This window comes from Camelina sativa, chromosome 6, assembly GCF_030686135.1.
Source record: "Camelina sativa cultivar CO46 ecotype springtype chromosome 6, ASM3068613v1".
Lineage (NCBI taxonomy): Eukaryota > Viridiplantae > Streptophyta > Magnoliopsida > Brassicales > Brassicaceae > Camelina > Camelina sativa.
The window spans coordinates 18,951,859-18,966,048 of NC_141885.1; the positions used below are offsets into that span (position 1 = coordinate 18,951,859).

The 14,190-nt window shown below is 33.6% G+C and overlaps 3 protein-coding genes across 5 annotated transcripts; all 3 read right to left on the reverse strand.

The window, feature by feature from the left end:
- Positions 1 to 222: 222 nt before the first annotated feature.
- On the reverse strand, positions 223 to 1,307 carry LOC104791533 (uncharacterized). The gene has a single exon (XM_010517449.3). The coding sequence runs from the start codon at positions 1,140 to 1,142 to the stop codon at positions 375 to 377; it is 768 nt and encodes a 255-aa protein (XP_010515751.1). The 5' UTR covers positions 1,143 to 1,307; the 3' UTR covers positions 223 to 374.
- Positions 1,308 to 5,985: 4,678 nt separating this feature from the next.
- LOC104791534 (protein LITTLE ZIPPER 3) lies at positions 5,986 to 7,719 on the reverse strand. Of its 2 annotated transcripts, none has more exons than XM_087454028.1 (2): positions 7,455 to 7,719; positions 5,986 to 6,568 (listed from the first exon to the last, which is right to left on the reverse strand). In XM_087454028.1, exon 2 carries the CDS (start codon positions 6,551 to 6,553, stop codon positions 6,353 to 6,355), a length of 201 nt encoding a protein of 66 aa, XP_087310154.1. In that variant the 5' UTR covers positions 6,554 to 6,568; positions 7,455 to 7,719; the 3' UTR covers positions 5,986 to 6,352. The 2 variants fall into 2 exon arrangements, with proteins under 2 accessions (XP_087310154.1, XP_019082487.1); XM_019226942.2 differs by lacking the exon at positions 7,455 to 7,719 and adding an exon at positions 6,980 to 7,412.
- A 2,218-nt stretch (positions 7,720 to 9,937) lies between these two features.
- On the reverse strand, positions 9,938 to 13,648 carry LOC104791535 (putative purple acid phosphatase 20). Of its 2 annotated transcripts, XM_087454094.1 has the most exons (7): positions 13,453 to 13,648; positions 12,837 to 13,028; positions 11,590 to 11,893; positions 11,221 to 11,464; positions 10,633 to 10,963; positions 10,465 to 10,553; positions 9,952 to 10,352 (listed from the first exon to the last, which is right to left on the reverse strand). In XM_087454094.1, exons 2-7 carry the CDS (start codon positions 12,972 to 12,974, stop codon positions 10,169 to 10,171), a joined length of 1,290 nt encoding a protein of 429 aa, XP_087310220.1. In that variant the 5' UTR covers positions 12,975 to 13,028; positions 13,453 to 13,648; the 3' UTR covers positions 9,952 to 10,168. The 2 variants fall into 2 exon arrangements, with proteins under 2 accessions (XP_087310219.1, XP_087310220.1); XM_087454093.1 differs by lacking the exon at positions 13,453 to 13,648 and having other exon boundaries at positions 9,938 to 10,352; positions 12,837 to 13,060.
- Positions 13,649 to 14,190: the final 542 nt, after the last annotated feature.

A 14,190-nucleotide genomic window follows, 5' to 3' on the forward strand; every position in this document is an offset into this window, starting at 1 on the left:
AGTGCTAAATGTATAAATAAGACATGTGTTCTGACTTCTTCTCTGATTGCAAATGACTTTCATCAAACTAGAAACATTATAAACTCCTCGGGAAATCTACACTAAAACTACATTAGTATAACACATGTATGCTCATTCTTAGCATCACCATATCCAATTCAAAGAACAATTCATGGCAAGAAGCTGTCAAAGAGAAATACAAAAGGATGAAAAGATCCGAGATTTCAACAGTAACTTCCTCTAACGTTATAAAAAAAAACCTTTACAATGTCTCAGCTATTTCACCACAAACACTTGTAAGATTTCAACATTAAGCTACATGGTAATGGCACCAGAATGTTGAACAAATCTATCAATATTATGCAAACAACGAATCAAAAGATAACGAGAAGCGTAAACAAAGTATAGATCAAGAAACAGGCGTAAGAAATCAAACCACGGTGCTCTTCTCCACCGTCAGCAAGAGAAACCACAAGATTAGAGCAAGCCCTAGTAGCCCACAACACAAACGCCGCAGCGATCACAAACCTAACCGGACCTGCACCTTGTGGGACGAACAACGACACCGCAGACAACATCACAACGGGAAGCAGAGAGTAACCAACTAAGCTCGTACAAGTGTGAAGATTAAGATTCCCATTTCGACCAGCAAGCATATTGAAGACAATGTACAAGAAGATAGAGGAAACAACAACCCAACCAAGTATAACACCAAACTGAATCTTCCCAGCGAGCAATTGAAATAGGCAAAGCGCAAGGTATAAGAAGATCGGACCAGAGAGATCTGAATCTTTATGAACAGTCTTATTAATCCGGAAAGGGTTAAGAATCGATCTAGTCTTCTTCCAGATTTGATCTGGACGAATACCGAGTTCGTCGAGTAGAGGCTCCTCATCTTCGAACGAAGCGTAACCGCCTCCACCGAACGATGAAGAAGAAGCGATCGTTCCACCGAATGGTCCAGCTGGCGTTGACGCGGCGGCGGATGCGGCGTCAAAGGACATGAATGGGATTGAAGATGAAACGGAGGAAGGACGTGGTGGTTGGAAAGGAGCTGTGGGTACTCGGCGTTGTTGGAAATTTGCTCCGGCCGTAGATCCGCCGGCGAAATCAACCGGTGGAACTGCGAACTCCTTTGTCATCGTCCTTTCCTCAAAAATTTCAGATCTCGAATTTGAGAAAAGGGATTCGAATGTTACTGTTTTCTCAATTGAATCCGTCGGAGAAATTGAAATTAATCGGATCCGACGAAACTATCCACGTTACTAGTTATTTGGGCCTTACAGGCTTTGTTGTAGCCCATTAACTAATGGTTTTGTCTCAATAAGTGAATAACCCATGTATATTGCTTTAACTACTGATTAATTAAATCTAGGATATGAGAATATTGTGTATTCTGCCATGAAATTTTTCATGGATGTCACTTTCGTTTTTTGCTTCTCCTGCCTGCCACTGATACACTGCAGAAAGATCTCTTTATCTTCCGATCGATTTGTTCTTAAAATTAAAGAAAATAATTTTAATTAAAGAAAACAATTATTAAAAAAAATATTTTAATTACTTCGTAAACCCAACTCCTTCATATTCTCTTTTCAAAAAGAGAAATCTTTCTCTCGAAGCCTCAATTGCTCCAAGTCTCTTTCTTCTTTGTCTCTTCTTTCTTGTGGAACATCCGCCAATGCCCGCCGTCGTACGTGTTGATGATGAATTACTTAATATAGTCGCTTCTACGATCGAATCCTCCGCTTCTTCCGCATCCAACCGCCGAAGTCGGTGACACAGGGGAACCGTCTTCCGAACCCGACCCTTGTATTTAAGATAATTTTTGCTTTGTTTTTTTTTAATTTTTTAGGAAATCTAAAAAACGTGATTGAAAGTCTTCCTCGTTTTAGTGTGCGAGTGGAAGATGCCGAGATTTTAAGCGATGGAGAGCCAAGGGCCGCTACCGCCTCTCCCAGGTTTGTCTGTGTTTAATTGCTTCGAATTCTCATTAGAGCCGCGTACTTCGTCTAGGTTTGAAAACTGATCAGATAGACTAGTTAATAGATGCACTTTTTTTTGTCCACCAAATTATGAAAATAAGCCGATAGACCACATATTTGGTAGCCCTATATGTAGATCCGATTTTTTTTGTCCACCCACTGTTTGTATCATGATAGACCGTTGACTTACTGGTAGACAACCATCAGAACATGGTCCTTGTCCACCTTTGCGTTTTAACAAAAATCCGTCTTCTGACCTAAGATCCGACTTTGTATGTCCACCCACTGTATTTATCACGATAGACCATTAACTTACGGATAGAAAATCATCAGAACATGTCTTTGTTCACCTTTGCATTTTAACATCATTATGTCTTCGGTAACTCACAAGTTACCAAATGTGCAGGGTTGATGGGGCGATGGACGACATCCACCAAGAGAGGTTTTTGTCTATCATTACTTGTCCACCTAATTTACTTATGTGGTCTTTCTTAGACCAAATGTCTACCGTTACTTGTCTACTTAAATTACTTATGTCGCTCCTTATTATGTTTCCAATGCAGGTCTGATGACCACGCTGGATCTGGGTATGTTATGCCTCCGGAGGACCAGTTTGTAACTGACAATGATGTGTCCATGGTGGACCAGAGAAGACAGACTAGGTAGATGTCCACCCTATGATGGACCATTTTCAACTTTCGCCGAAACCACTCATTGGCTGATGAAAATTGTTGTCATTCGTTGAACATGTTGGGTGAAGTGTTTGGGGATAAGTCGAATTCCAAACAGATCGACATCCTCCAGGAGATGGTCGCAGAGTAAGTGCTGGGTAAACAGACTTTAAGGCTTTTGTTCAGCGATTCCCACCTCTTACCACACACCCAAAATCCAACCGCCCAACATCTGCTCTTGTTTTGTACACTTTAATTTATGTCCTTGTCCTTCTCTTTTGCAGTTGGGTTTTTCATTAGGAAATTTGGATACTGAGTATCATCATCTGGTGAATATGTCCATCCAATGCGATGGACATATAGTTATGTTGGTTTTGTTGTCTTCCCCGATTATGTCTACCCTATTATTTTAGTCGGAAGATTGTATTGCTTTGCTGTTTTAGTCCACCTTTTATCTTACTCGAGGGACATGTATTCATGTTTTTTAGGTCATATGTTATCTGGTTGTACAACGAATGAAGGTGTTTGGCTCTTTTATCGTTTATCTTTTATCTTTTACACAAGTTAATGGTGGTAGACATTCTAATCCGATAAACATTATAATTAGGATATACAAAAAAACAAAGTCAATAGAAATAAAACCGACAAACTTACAATCCAAATAGACATAACAAAGTCAATAGACATTACAAGTTAGATAGACATAATAAATCTGATAGACATTATTAACGATAGACATAACAAAATACAGTATAAATCTTAATTATCAGTTAGACATGTCTACCGAGACTAAAAGTAGACATAATACAACCGATAGACAATAAAAAAACAGACTCTTCCAACCTAAAATACAAAAAGACTCTTCCAGCTTACATTCATGGAAGCCACCTGGAAAATAGTTCAGTAGCCTGTGTTGAACAATCAACCATGTTTCTGTTTCTAAAAGGTAATACCCATCCCAAACACCTCCATTCTCCCTTTGTAACCGACCATATTAAATGCAAATACATACCTCTGCTTTTCCGACAACCAACTCCACCTTCTTTCACCTACTATTTTCTTCAGATCTGTTTTTGTTTAGGAAATGTTAGCCTAAAAAATGGCAGCATTAACTCCAATAAACTCCTTTTAGCAAAAGAAAAATTGTAATTGTCTGTCCATCACGCCATTAATGCATGTCCAATCATAATTAATATCTTCAATTTCGAATTCCCCCACCACATATTTTCGTCAATAAAACGAGAGGGCATTTTGGTCTTTTCATTCTATTGGTGCCTCACAGAAGTGGCATTTTAACGAGAGGAACCAAAAAATGGCATTTAGAACAAATTTTCAACAGAAAATGGCATAATCAATGAAATTCTCTTTAATTAATTATATGATTATGTTATCAACAAAGTTGTTGTAATATAGTAGTTAGTATTCCCGCCTGTCATGCGGGTGACCCGGATTCGATCCCTGCCAACGGCGAACTCTTTTTATATTTAAACACCATTTTAGTTTTGAGTCATTTTAGAGAGGAACACACATGTATTCAAAGTTGTCTTTTAGCTTCTAAATGTATTCGAAGTTGCCACTTGCCAACAACAAAAGAAATCAAAGTAATAATTTCTTCTCTAATCTTTAAAGTATTGTGTAGTTTTGTTCTGTTTTTGTTTTTATTTTGTGTTGTCGTCAGAGTTGTAGTTTTACTCCGAAGAGCAAAGTTAGAGAGGAACACATGCAAAAATATAATTGCATTTGGTTGAGGGTCAAAGATATTGTAGTATTTGTACATCGTCATCGTAACTCTAAGCCTATAACATTAATATCCGATATCATTACCTTATAGGTCTCTCAGTTCATAAAATAACATAGTAATGAGAAAAATATAATAATGATTGTAGAAATTGAAAAAACCAAAGGTCCATAATTAATTCTGACGTCAGATGATGATGCCTTCCTTGCATGGTCTTCCAAAGAGATTTTGAGTAATCATAAAACGGACATCTCTAAAATTAAGATTTCAAAGTTGACTTCGAGTTTTGCCTTGTTCCTATGATTTATGATGATGATGATTCGAATTCATTTCAGCCAATTGTATCATGATGGTTCTTCTTGGCCTCGATATTTAATTTTCATACAAACACTTGAGTTCGATGCGACATCTTTCTTGTTATATTTTCTCTAACACATTTTGAAGAACATACCAAACATTAGTAGCTAGTATTGTGATTTGGTACACATAAAGTCATAAACCAATTGCCATTAAAATATCATGTCTTAGATTTAATAAACTAATGGTGAAATCTAGACTCAAACATCAAGGATACACTCCAAATTGGTATGTCAATAATTTAATCAAAGCCAATATAAAAAGTTTATGAAACCAATTATGGTAGTCCAAAATCCAAATACTAAAATGTCAAATGAAATGCAAAAAAAAGTATATTTATAATCTGATATATTATTGAAGATGTGAAACGCTGTGACTTGATGTTTAAGGGAGTAGGAGTAGAAAATACAGAAGTCAAAAATAAGATCAGAACTCGTAGTTTAAGTTTTTTCAAACAAAAATGAATAGTCCTTTGACTAATAAAATTAGTAGGGAGGGTGATGACGTCACATAGAATCCGAATGAAAAGCCTCTTGTCTCATCTCTGCTGCACAGAGCCGCTTGAATCTCATGACACCTTTCACCTTGTGCTCTCTTTTTCTCTTCTTTCTTTAATAGTATAAAGTATAAACTAGTTTTAAATATTTGGAAAAAGTTAATTAGTTTTTTTCCATATTAAACCTGATATGTGTATAATTCTAGATGACTACGTTTCGTTCTATTTTAGTTTTGAACCTAAATAAATAAACATAAAACTGGGCATTAACAAGTTTAGCTCAACTGCTTAGAGCTATACTATTTTGATACTTAGTAAGTTAGTATTATTGTTGTTGGAGATAAAAGATTTATGCATAGATATGTTACCAATAGTATGATATTATCAACAACTTGTTTGAACCATAAGAATTAAAAATGTTCAGGTGCACATGGCATAATAATTAAATCATTTCAATTTAGGATGTTAGGATAAAACTTTGATCACGTGACTTGAACTTGCTACAACACACTGTAGAGTCTACATTATACTATTATTGAAAATTACGTAATCCTAATTAATATACATAAGTACAGTACAGTAGTGTTTGCTGAATTTGTATCAATTCAACTATTTTAGAGAAAATGGTCAAAGATTTTTTTTTGGGTGTAACGATATAGTTAAGATTTATTCTATCTTATTGAATATTGAATGCTTTTTCTAGGTTCAAGACTATACAAAAATTGAATAACTTGTCCCCAGTAGATTTAACTGATTGATATGGACTTGACAATATTTGATAAATAGAGAGCAAAAGGGTACAAATGTTAGTCCAAGAATCAACCATATCCTAAAGTCCCAAACCCCACACAATATGATCTTTAATTAACATAGAAAATAGAAACAAAAGTAAAAAATATGACTGAGAAGACTAACAGAGAGACACTGTCTTCTTGTAATAAAACAGAATCTTTCCTTTCATAATAACTACTACAGTACTACTGGATACTAGTTATCTTCCTACATTACACCAAACAAGATAAAACCAAAAAGAAAAAAAAAGGCTGGGTCTTCTTCATTTTTTCCTACGGATTCCCGATCTTTGCTCTAACGTTTTCTTGATTTAAAATCAAGATTGTCCAGAAGCAGAGCTTGATTTGTTGTCATTGTTTGATCCATTAGTGTTCGTAGTTTTGGAGAGTTTCTGTTTGAGCTGAAACAAAAGCTGTTGATTCTCTTGGTTTAGAAGCTCAGCTTTCTTCCTAAGCCTCTCGTTCTCTTTCATTATGTAACAGTTTTCTACATACAACTTCGAGTTTAGCCTCTCCATTTTTTTGCTTTCTTGCTACAAGAAAAAAACAAAACAAAATTATGATGAAAATTTGGAAGAAATAAAACAAAAGAGAAAAAGAGAGTAATAATAATATCAATAAAACCAAAGCTTGTGTTATGATTATTGTTCATGTTAAATCATTACAACACACATGGGTCGTGCAGCTTCACACGTCGGATGTGAATTACATTAGGAGAAAATTATTTGTCGCATTTATTTCGTTTTCATCCTAAAAATGTGAATTTATTTTTTTCCTATTCCTTCTTTTTATGAATTCAATGATCAAAGATAGAAGAACATGATTATAAATTTGTATGGAGGATAAAAAAGATAAAGCTACGAAAGAAAAAATAATTGAAGTAAATAGATAAAAATAAAAACAAGTAATCATGATGATATGCAGTAATTATAAATGTTTTTAACCTCTATGGACAGAGAAGAGTAATGATTATATTTGAAACGCGAGAAAAAAACAGAGTAAGCAACAAAACAAAGATGATGATCGTAGAGATTACAAACTTTATACAAGAAAAAAAAAATCAAACAATTTTTTTTTTCTTTCGGTTGCCTCTATCTCAAAGGAAAGGATAAAGATTAAAACTTTCCATCATTGAGGAAAAATTTAAAAGATAAAAAAAGTTTTGCTATTAAAAAAAAAAGAAAGAAAATAATGAGTTTGTCTTCACGTTAGTTCTACGTGTGACGTTACTACATATACATCTATTATCTTTACGTATGAACACAAAAGCAATATAGTAAAGCACGAGAACGAAACAAACAGAGCATTTTGATAAGAACCCAACTTGTGGTACACGAGTTTTGGGTGTGAGAACTCACGTAAAGCTTCTAGAAACAAACAAAGAGTAAGAGAGAGGAGAAGAAAAAGAAAAGGTTATACCTTTTGGGAAGGAGTGTTGAGAAGCAGAGTTAATTAACGAAGAAGAAGGAGAGAGACGCTACGTTGTGTGTAAGTGTGGAAGGTAGAGGGACAAAGAGAACAAAGTGAGACACTGTCTGTTATATAGATCCCCAAAAGCTAAAGAGAGAGAGAGAGGGAGAGAAAGAACCTTCTCTCTCCTGACACAACAATCATGCATTGTGTTGTGTTTATGCATATATGGCGGCCGCGAGAAGAGAGAGAGAGAAGAGATTTGTTGCATATTGCGTCATGTGAATGATGATGATTTATTAAAGAGAAAGAAGTTAAAGAGAGAAAAAAAAAAGAAAAAAAAAAAAAAAAAAAAAAGGAGTTACTTGCTTGCTTGCTCTTCTTTCGAAATTGATCTTTAGGGATATATTTGTAATTTCCTCACACAAGTCCTCATGGGCTCTTCATCGTATTCATCCTCCAAACAGAAGATTCGTTAGACCGAGGGTACTTTGGTAACGACAATGAAGTGGTCAGCCAGAAAAGAGAAGAAGGGTAAAATTGTCATAATATATAAGAGGATTATGAGAGGCTACGTTATAGAAGGCCATCGACCTCTCTCTAAAAAGAGATTCGCAATGATGGTAAAGATTGGTTCGAACCATCATCCTTCATGATTTCAATTTCAACCGTTTTGGACCATTTTTTTTTAAATGCTCTTTTTTCCTCCTCTTATTTACCCGGTTTGCTCAATATTTGGTTTACACTCCAACCATGCATAATTATGTTTTAGATTGTTTCGATAATACAAATATTTTTCCTTTTATGTGTTACCCTTAAAAAATATTTTTGTCAAACATTCGTAATATAACGGATATTTTTTCCCCCTCTTTTATTATTGTCTCAGCATTCCTTATTTAGATAATATAATTATGATGGGAGAAAAAAGAGAAAGAAATAATGAAGAACAAGAAGAGTGTTTGGACTTTGGGGGGTATAGAACCTACAAAAAACTAATCATGGATCATAAGTGTTGTAGAACGTGAAGTATCTTATAAACAGTGAGGTGGTTGTTTGTGGATGTATTTATTATGAGTCTTTTTTCGTAACTTTACTTTACATGACTCCGTTTAAAACTCGTTCCTTTTGGTATTTGCAAACAAAAAAAAGATGACTAAAAATTTCACGTTATAAATAAAACTACTTTTGCTAGTGTGTGTATATCTATCTTGTACGGCTTCTTTTAAAACTTCTTTCACGGAATAAATTTGAGCAATTGTGTGTTTTTAATGTTGTTTGTAGAAGTTAAACAAAACTGAAAGCACAATTAGTATTAAGGTAGGTGTGTCTTGAAATGGAACTAAAGAAGTGGGTGCACTTACTTACACCAAAGGCAATGATTTTAGAAGTGAGGAGCTTCATTTCTTGCTGGCGTGTGCATTGTCGGTTCTCACCCTCATTGGGTCTATTTTAAACAAGCTGAGCTATCAAATCCCCATGTTTGGCAATTCGATTTGGTGTTGGTTTTATTTATAAAATGAAATGTAAAAGATTATAAAATACTTAAATACATTTGGTTTATCTATATAGCCTACCCGGACTAATTTATCACAAACCAAAAGAAGTTGAAAATTCAAAATAGTTAAATTAAAACCATTGGAGATGGTCTTAATCTCCCCCTATGACTCTATGTAATGTAATAAACTACTAACTTTTTTTTTTTGAAACAGAAAACTACTAATTGTTTGGTAGATAATTCTATTAAATTACATTCGGAGAAAACATACTTCCCTTTTATTAATTGGAATTTTAAATTATGTTCTCCTTTTGCTGATAAGCCTTTCCTCTTTTTTTTTTTTGTCTTTTGAACTTTATTTGTTTTATCGTGGTCGCCATCGTTAAGGTTTAAAGTGCGTTCATATTACACTGCATGCAAACATTATCATTGCACATCTTAGCTTTTAGACGTTAATGTTAAATACATTATTTTATTTTTCTTTTGTTGGGAGGAGTTGAACAGAATACTACAGATCCTTTTCTTATCTTATTTCTTTGCAATGTTAACGTAAAAGAGGACTTGGCAAAAAAGAAAAAAAAAACTACATATACGATTAATTAGATACCACTACACTAGTGCTCCTTTCTTTGCAAGTGATACACATACACATTCTATCGCTTTATTTTCGGGTTGATAACGTAAATTAATAACGTATATTACCTTCAATTTACAAAAGGTGTTATTTCATGTAGTAAAGTCCGACAAAAAATTTAGTCAGAAATTCCAAACAGATAATTGTGGATGTCGTCGCAATTTCGTGGAAAATTGTTCTAGAATCGATCAATGTTATTATATAGTGTATTTTTTATTAAAAAAATGTTTTACTTATTTATTTTACATGTTGGGTCATTTAAGTCATCGTCTTTTAAATGTGGATTATTCACCAAGCACTGTACTGTATATCCAGTTTGATATGAGTCATATGAGTCTATGACTAAGAATTTGAAAACAAATATAAGAATCTAAAAAGGTTGAAAGTAATCAATATAAATATAACAACTTAATATATAAAGTGTTATCATTTTTTGTATGTATTTGTTTATAATTAAAAATTTATCTGTCCTGAATACTCAATAGAATTCATATATGTATTTCAGTAATTTCGATTCACATCGACCTTTAACATATATTATCAATGATGAGGCACATCCTAACAATATGATTCAAGAACAAGAACCGAGACGGTCTAAATATGACAAGATGAATCGGCTAAGAGACTGGTTAACCAAATCGAATCCTTTTTGACCGAGACATCATCGTCGTTCCTCTGCCATTCCCAATGTGCATGAGTCGCATTCTCGACCACCAATTGACCATGCCCAAAATTTGCTTCTCTGAACAATGATATTTCGGGATTTGGATCTTTATACCTATCATTTATAAAAACATCATCAAATCATTAACTTTTTAAATGTCACGATTGTTTTTATAATAAAATTAAAAAAAAAAAAAAAAAAAAAACTCAGTTGACGAAAATCTTACTCGGTAGCAAGGCCTTCTAGATTGCCACCATCCCCAATGTTAATATAAACTGGTCCACATTTATCAAACTTATCTTGGTACACTCGATTCTGTAAAATAAATCCACAATTAGAACTATATCCAAAATATATATAATTCTTAAATAAAATGAAACCATTTCAGACTTACGAAACGCTCGTAAGCATGGACGTGACCGGCAAAAACCAAATCGACGCGAGCTTTATAAAGAAGGGTTTCCATAGATTCTTTCATATCCACACTCTCTTTCTCTCCTTGGTGGGCTTCGTTGGTGTTGTACCAAGGAGCATGCACCACAGCCATTATCCAAGGTGTGGTCTTACGGTCAACTTTTTTGAGATCATTTTCTAACCATAGGTACTGCTCCGAGCCAGCCTTGAAATCTGTGTATGACCCCAACATGATAAAGTGGACTCCATAAACGTTGAAGGAATAGTACAAATTCGAGGTCGAGCCACTTTCTTCAAATGGCATGCGCCACCTGGTACGTGTTTACAAAAATATCGAAAATTAGAGATAAACCCTTTTCTCATCAACAAAAAAAAAAAAAAAAAATTGTTTTCTAACCAAAACATAGAATGTAACAACAAAGTTCATTTTAATAACTAAAACTAAGCCAATAATATATACTGAAGATCCCAAAATTAATCTAATAAATATGTTTTGAGGTTCTTTTTCTTCCTCATTTCCTCTCATCATCCTTATAATTTACTTAAACCTAAAATCAAAATAATGTACCTCTTGTTATAAGCGGTGAAGGAAGTATGGTGTAACAGAGGTATTTTTTCGACTTCGTGGTTGCCTTGAGTGACCATCCAAGGTCGTTGGCTTGCAAGTGGCTGCACCAAGCGACCAAAAGTGTCCCATGTGGGTTGGAACATGTTAGCGTACGATAGATCACCAGGCAAGATGAAAACATCGTGATCCCATTTCGATATATGTTCCAATGTTGATTTAGTCCATTCAGTTGTCCCAAGGTCACCTTCATTTTTAATCCAAAAAATTCAAGATTATGAAAACGATAACAAATAAATTTACAAGTGACATAAATCTTTTTTTTTTAAATGACAATAGAAAGAAGTGAAGAGGAAACATGGAGTGTGTTACCAGACACGGCGAATTTGATGGGGAATTGAGAGGGAGGGGTCCTGAAGCTGAACTCTTGAGTTGAATCTGGGCGTCCACATTTGTAATAGTAAACTGTATTGGGCTTTAATGGACCTATAACCACTTCATTAATTTGGCCGGATCGGTAGATCATCAAGTAGTGGTACGACGACGATGTTCCATTAGCCGAGCCTTCGTATTTGCCAGAGACTGTGCCATATACAACACTCGGTAATGGTATGATTGGGTGTTTTGTTATCCATGATATTCTCATTTTATCTTGCCCGACCAGAGATATATGCACCTGAATTTATAATTACAGTTAAACATCACGAACTCAATAGTAAGTAACTTGAAGACAAATTGTAGCCAAATTTTAAAATGTAAATAAAAACATGCAGAAGATTAAAAAAAAAAACTAATTAAAGTAAAAAATAGGAAAGTAACAAAGCGTACAAGCAAAACCGATGAGTGACGAAAGGATCTAACAGACACAAGACAAGGTTGGTGAATTTGCCGTGCTTTCACAGAACATATATGTTAACATGTTAGGTGAGGATCTCTGAATAATTTTGCATTTAATCTGTGATTGACTACTGTGGATACAAAATCTTATTTGAGTGAGGGATGTGTATCATATATATCCCATACCATTTTTGATTTTTACAATTCAAATAGGATCATATAGAGGGGAAGTTTCCTTATAAGCACAATTATAATTAGCTATCTGACTGTGATTTAGTATAAATATATGGGTAACTAAGGTAATTAGTTCTGTCAAGAAAATTATTTTTGGAGAGTGGAAATGCATTTATTCTAAATGAAACACTCAAAATGTCTCCATTCAACGTTTTGTAAATAATAAAATGGGTAAACAGTGTCCGATTCAATTAACATGTGTGTGTACAGTGTATATATGGTGTAAAATCACCCCTAATTGTGGCAAATGCTTCCGTGTAACAATTTTCTAAGACGATTAAGAAATTTAACAGATCTATTATTGTAACAAAAGTTTTTACAATTTTTCTTGTGAAACTTTTATCTTGTGAGCAATATCAATTTAATGAAGGTCTAAGAAAAAAACTACAATATCCAAGATGCCGAAGGTTCAGAGGTTTATGTTTGAAAAACACAAATATCTAAAGAGTGAACGACATAACGTCTTGACACTTGTCGTGTCAAAATCCTACTTTAAACGATTTACATAATTAATATAAACAGAAAATACAGATTTGAAAGTAAATTACCTGTTCGGGGAACGCAGGATCATCTTCGTTAGAAGGATGGATCACTAAATTTTTCCGAGGACCCGGCCGATCATAAGACAAAACATTTCCGGCTAAAACAATAAGCACTATCGCCACCAAACCCCAAACCTTCACCATTCTAACGGCGGAGAGAGATAGAGATGGAGAAAGAAAGAATAGAACAAGAATGACCTTTGACAAAAAAAAAAAAAGAGAATGAATGGACATGGTGTTTATAAACTAATCCTTTTTCTTTTCTTTTTTTAGTTTTGGGAAGTTTTGAAAATTGGGAAATGTATATGACCCAGAAAAAAACTTAGTAATTTGTAAATGTGCATTTATTAAGAAAAAAATTGTGTAAGCAATTGGAGATAACTCGAATTTGTCACATTTTCGAAACCTACATGCATGTAAATGATTCTATATTTGGGGAGAGGGGTATCTAAGGGAGGTGTATTCAATCTAATATTCTAAATGATTTGATTTTTTTATGGATTTTTATATGATTTTGATGATTTTAGAGAAAATGATACGATGTATTGTAATTTTTTTTAAAATCTTATCTAAAACTATGCGATTTAGAGAAATGTTTATAGTCAAGTGGTTACGGTACCACCTCTTCAATCGATACCACCGGAGTTCAACTTTACTAAGTCGCGTTACTCCGTATAGTACGAATTGGCTATGAACTGAATCTTGTCGATTTAATGATAGACGGAAAAAACTATGCGATTTAGATTTTTTGTATTTTTAACTAAAAAAAATTCTCTTAAATCTTTCAGAATCTCTACAAAATATTAAAATCAAAATTCACAACCGGTTTCCAATAACAATGAATTTTAAAGTAGATTATTAAATCATTAGTTCAATAACACTGTATTTCATGAAACAATTTAAAATTTCATAATTGAATAGCATAGGATTTAATTTGACAACATTTATTCCAATTTATTTATCATTAATTTGACAAAATATAACAATTAATTTCTGTCTTTTTGAAATAATTAGATTTTCATATACACACATCACTATTGTAAAAATTATTAAAAGAAGGGAGATTCTCAAAAGAATACATCAACTATAAATTAGTCTTATTAATACCAATTATTTACTTTTAAAATTATAATTATATATTTAAAAATCACATTGAAACTGGGTGGAATTGTGTACGACGTCTCGAATGAGGTACGTCGTCATATGTTTCCTCCAATACTCCATTAACTTAAATTTTAGATTTATCATTTTCCAACTAATCCTCCCATAACATAATTATGCTTTGGAAATATCAACACTTATAAATTTCTATTAACTTAAATTTTAGATTTATCATTTTCCAACTAATCCTCCCATAACA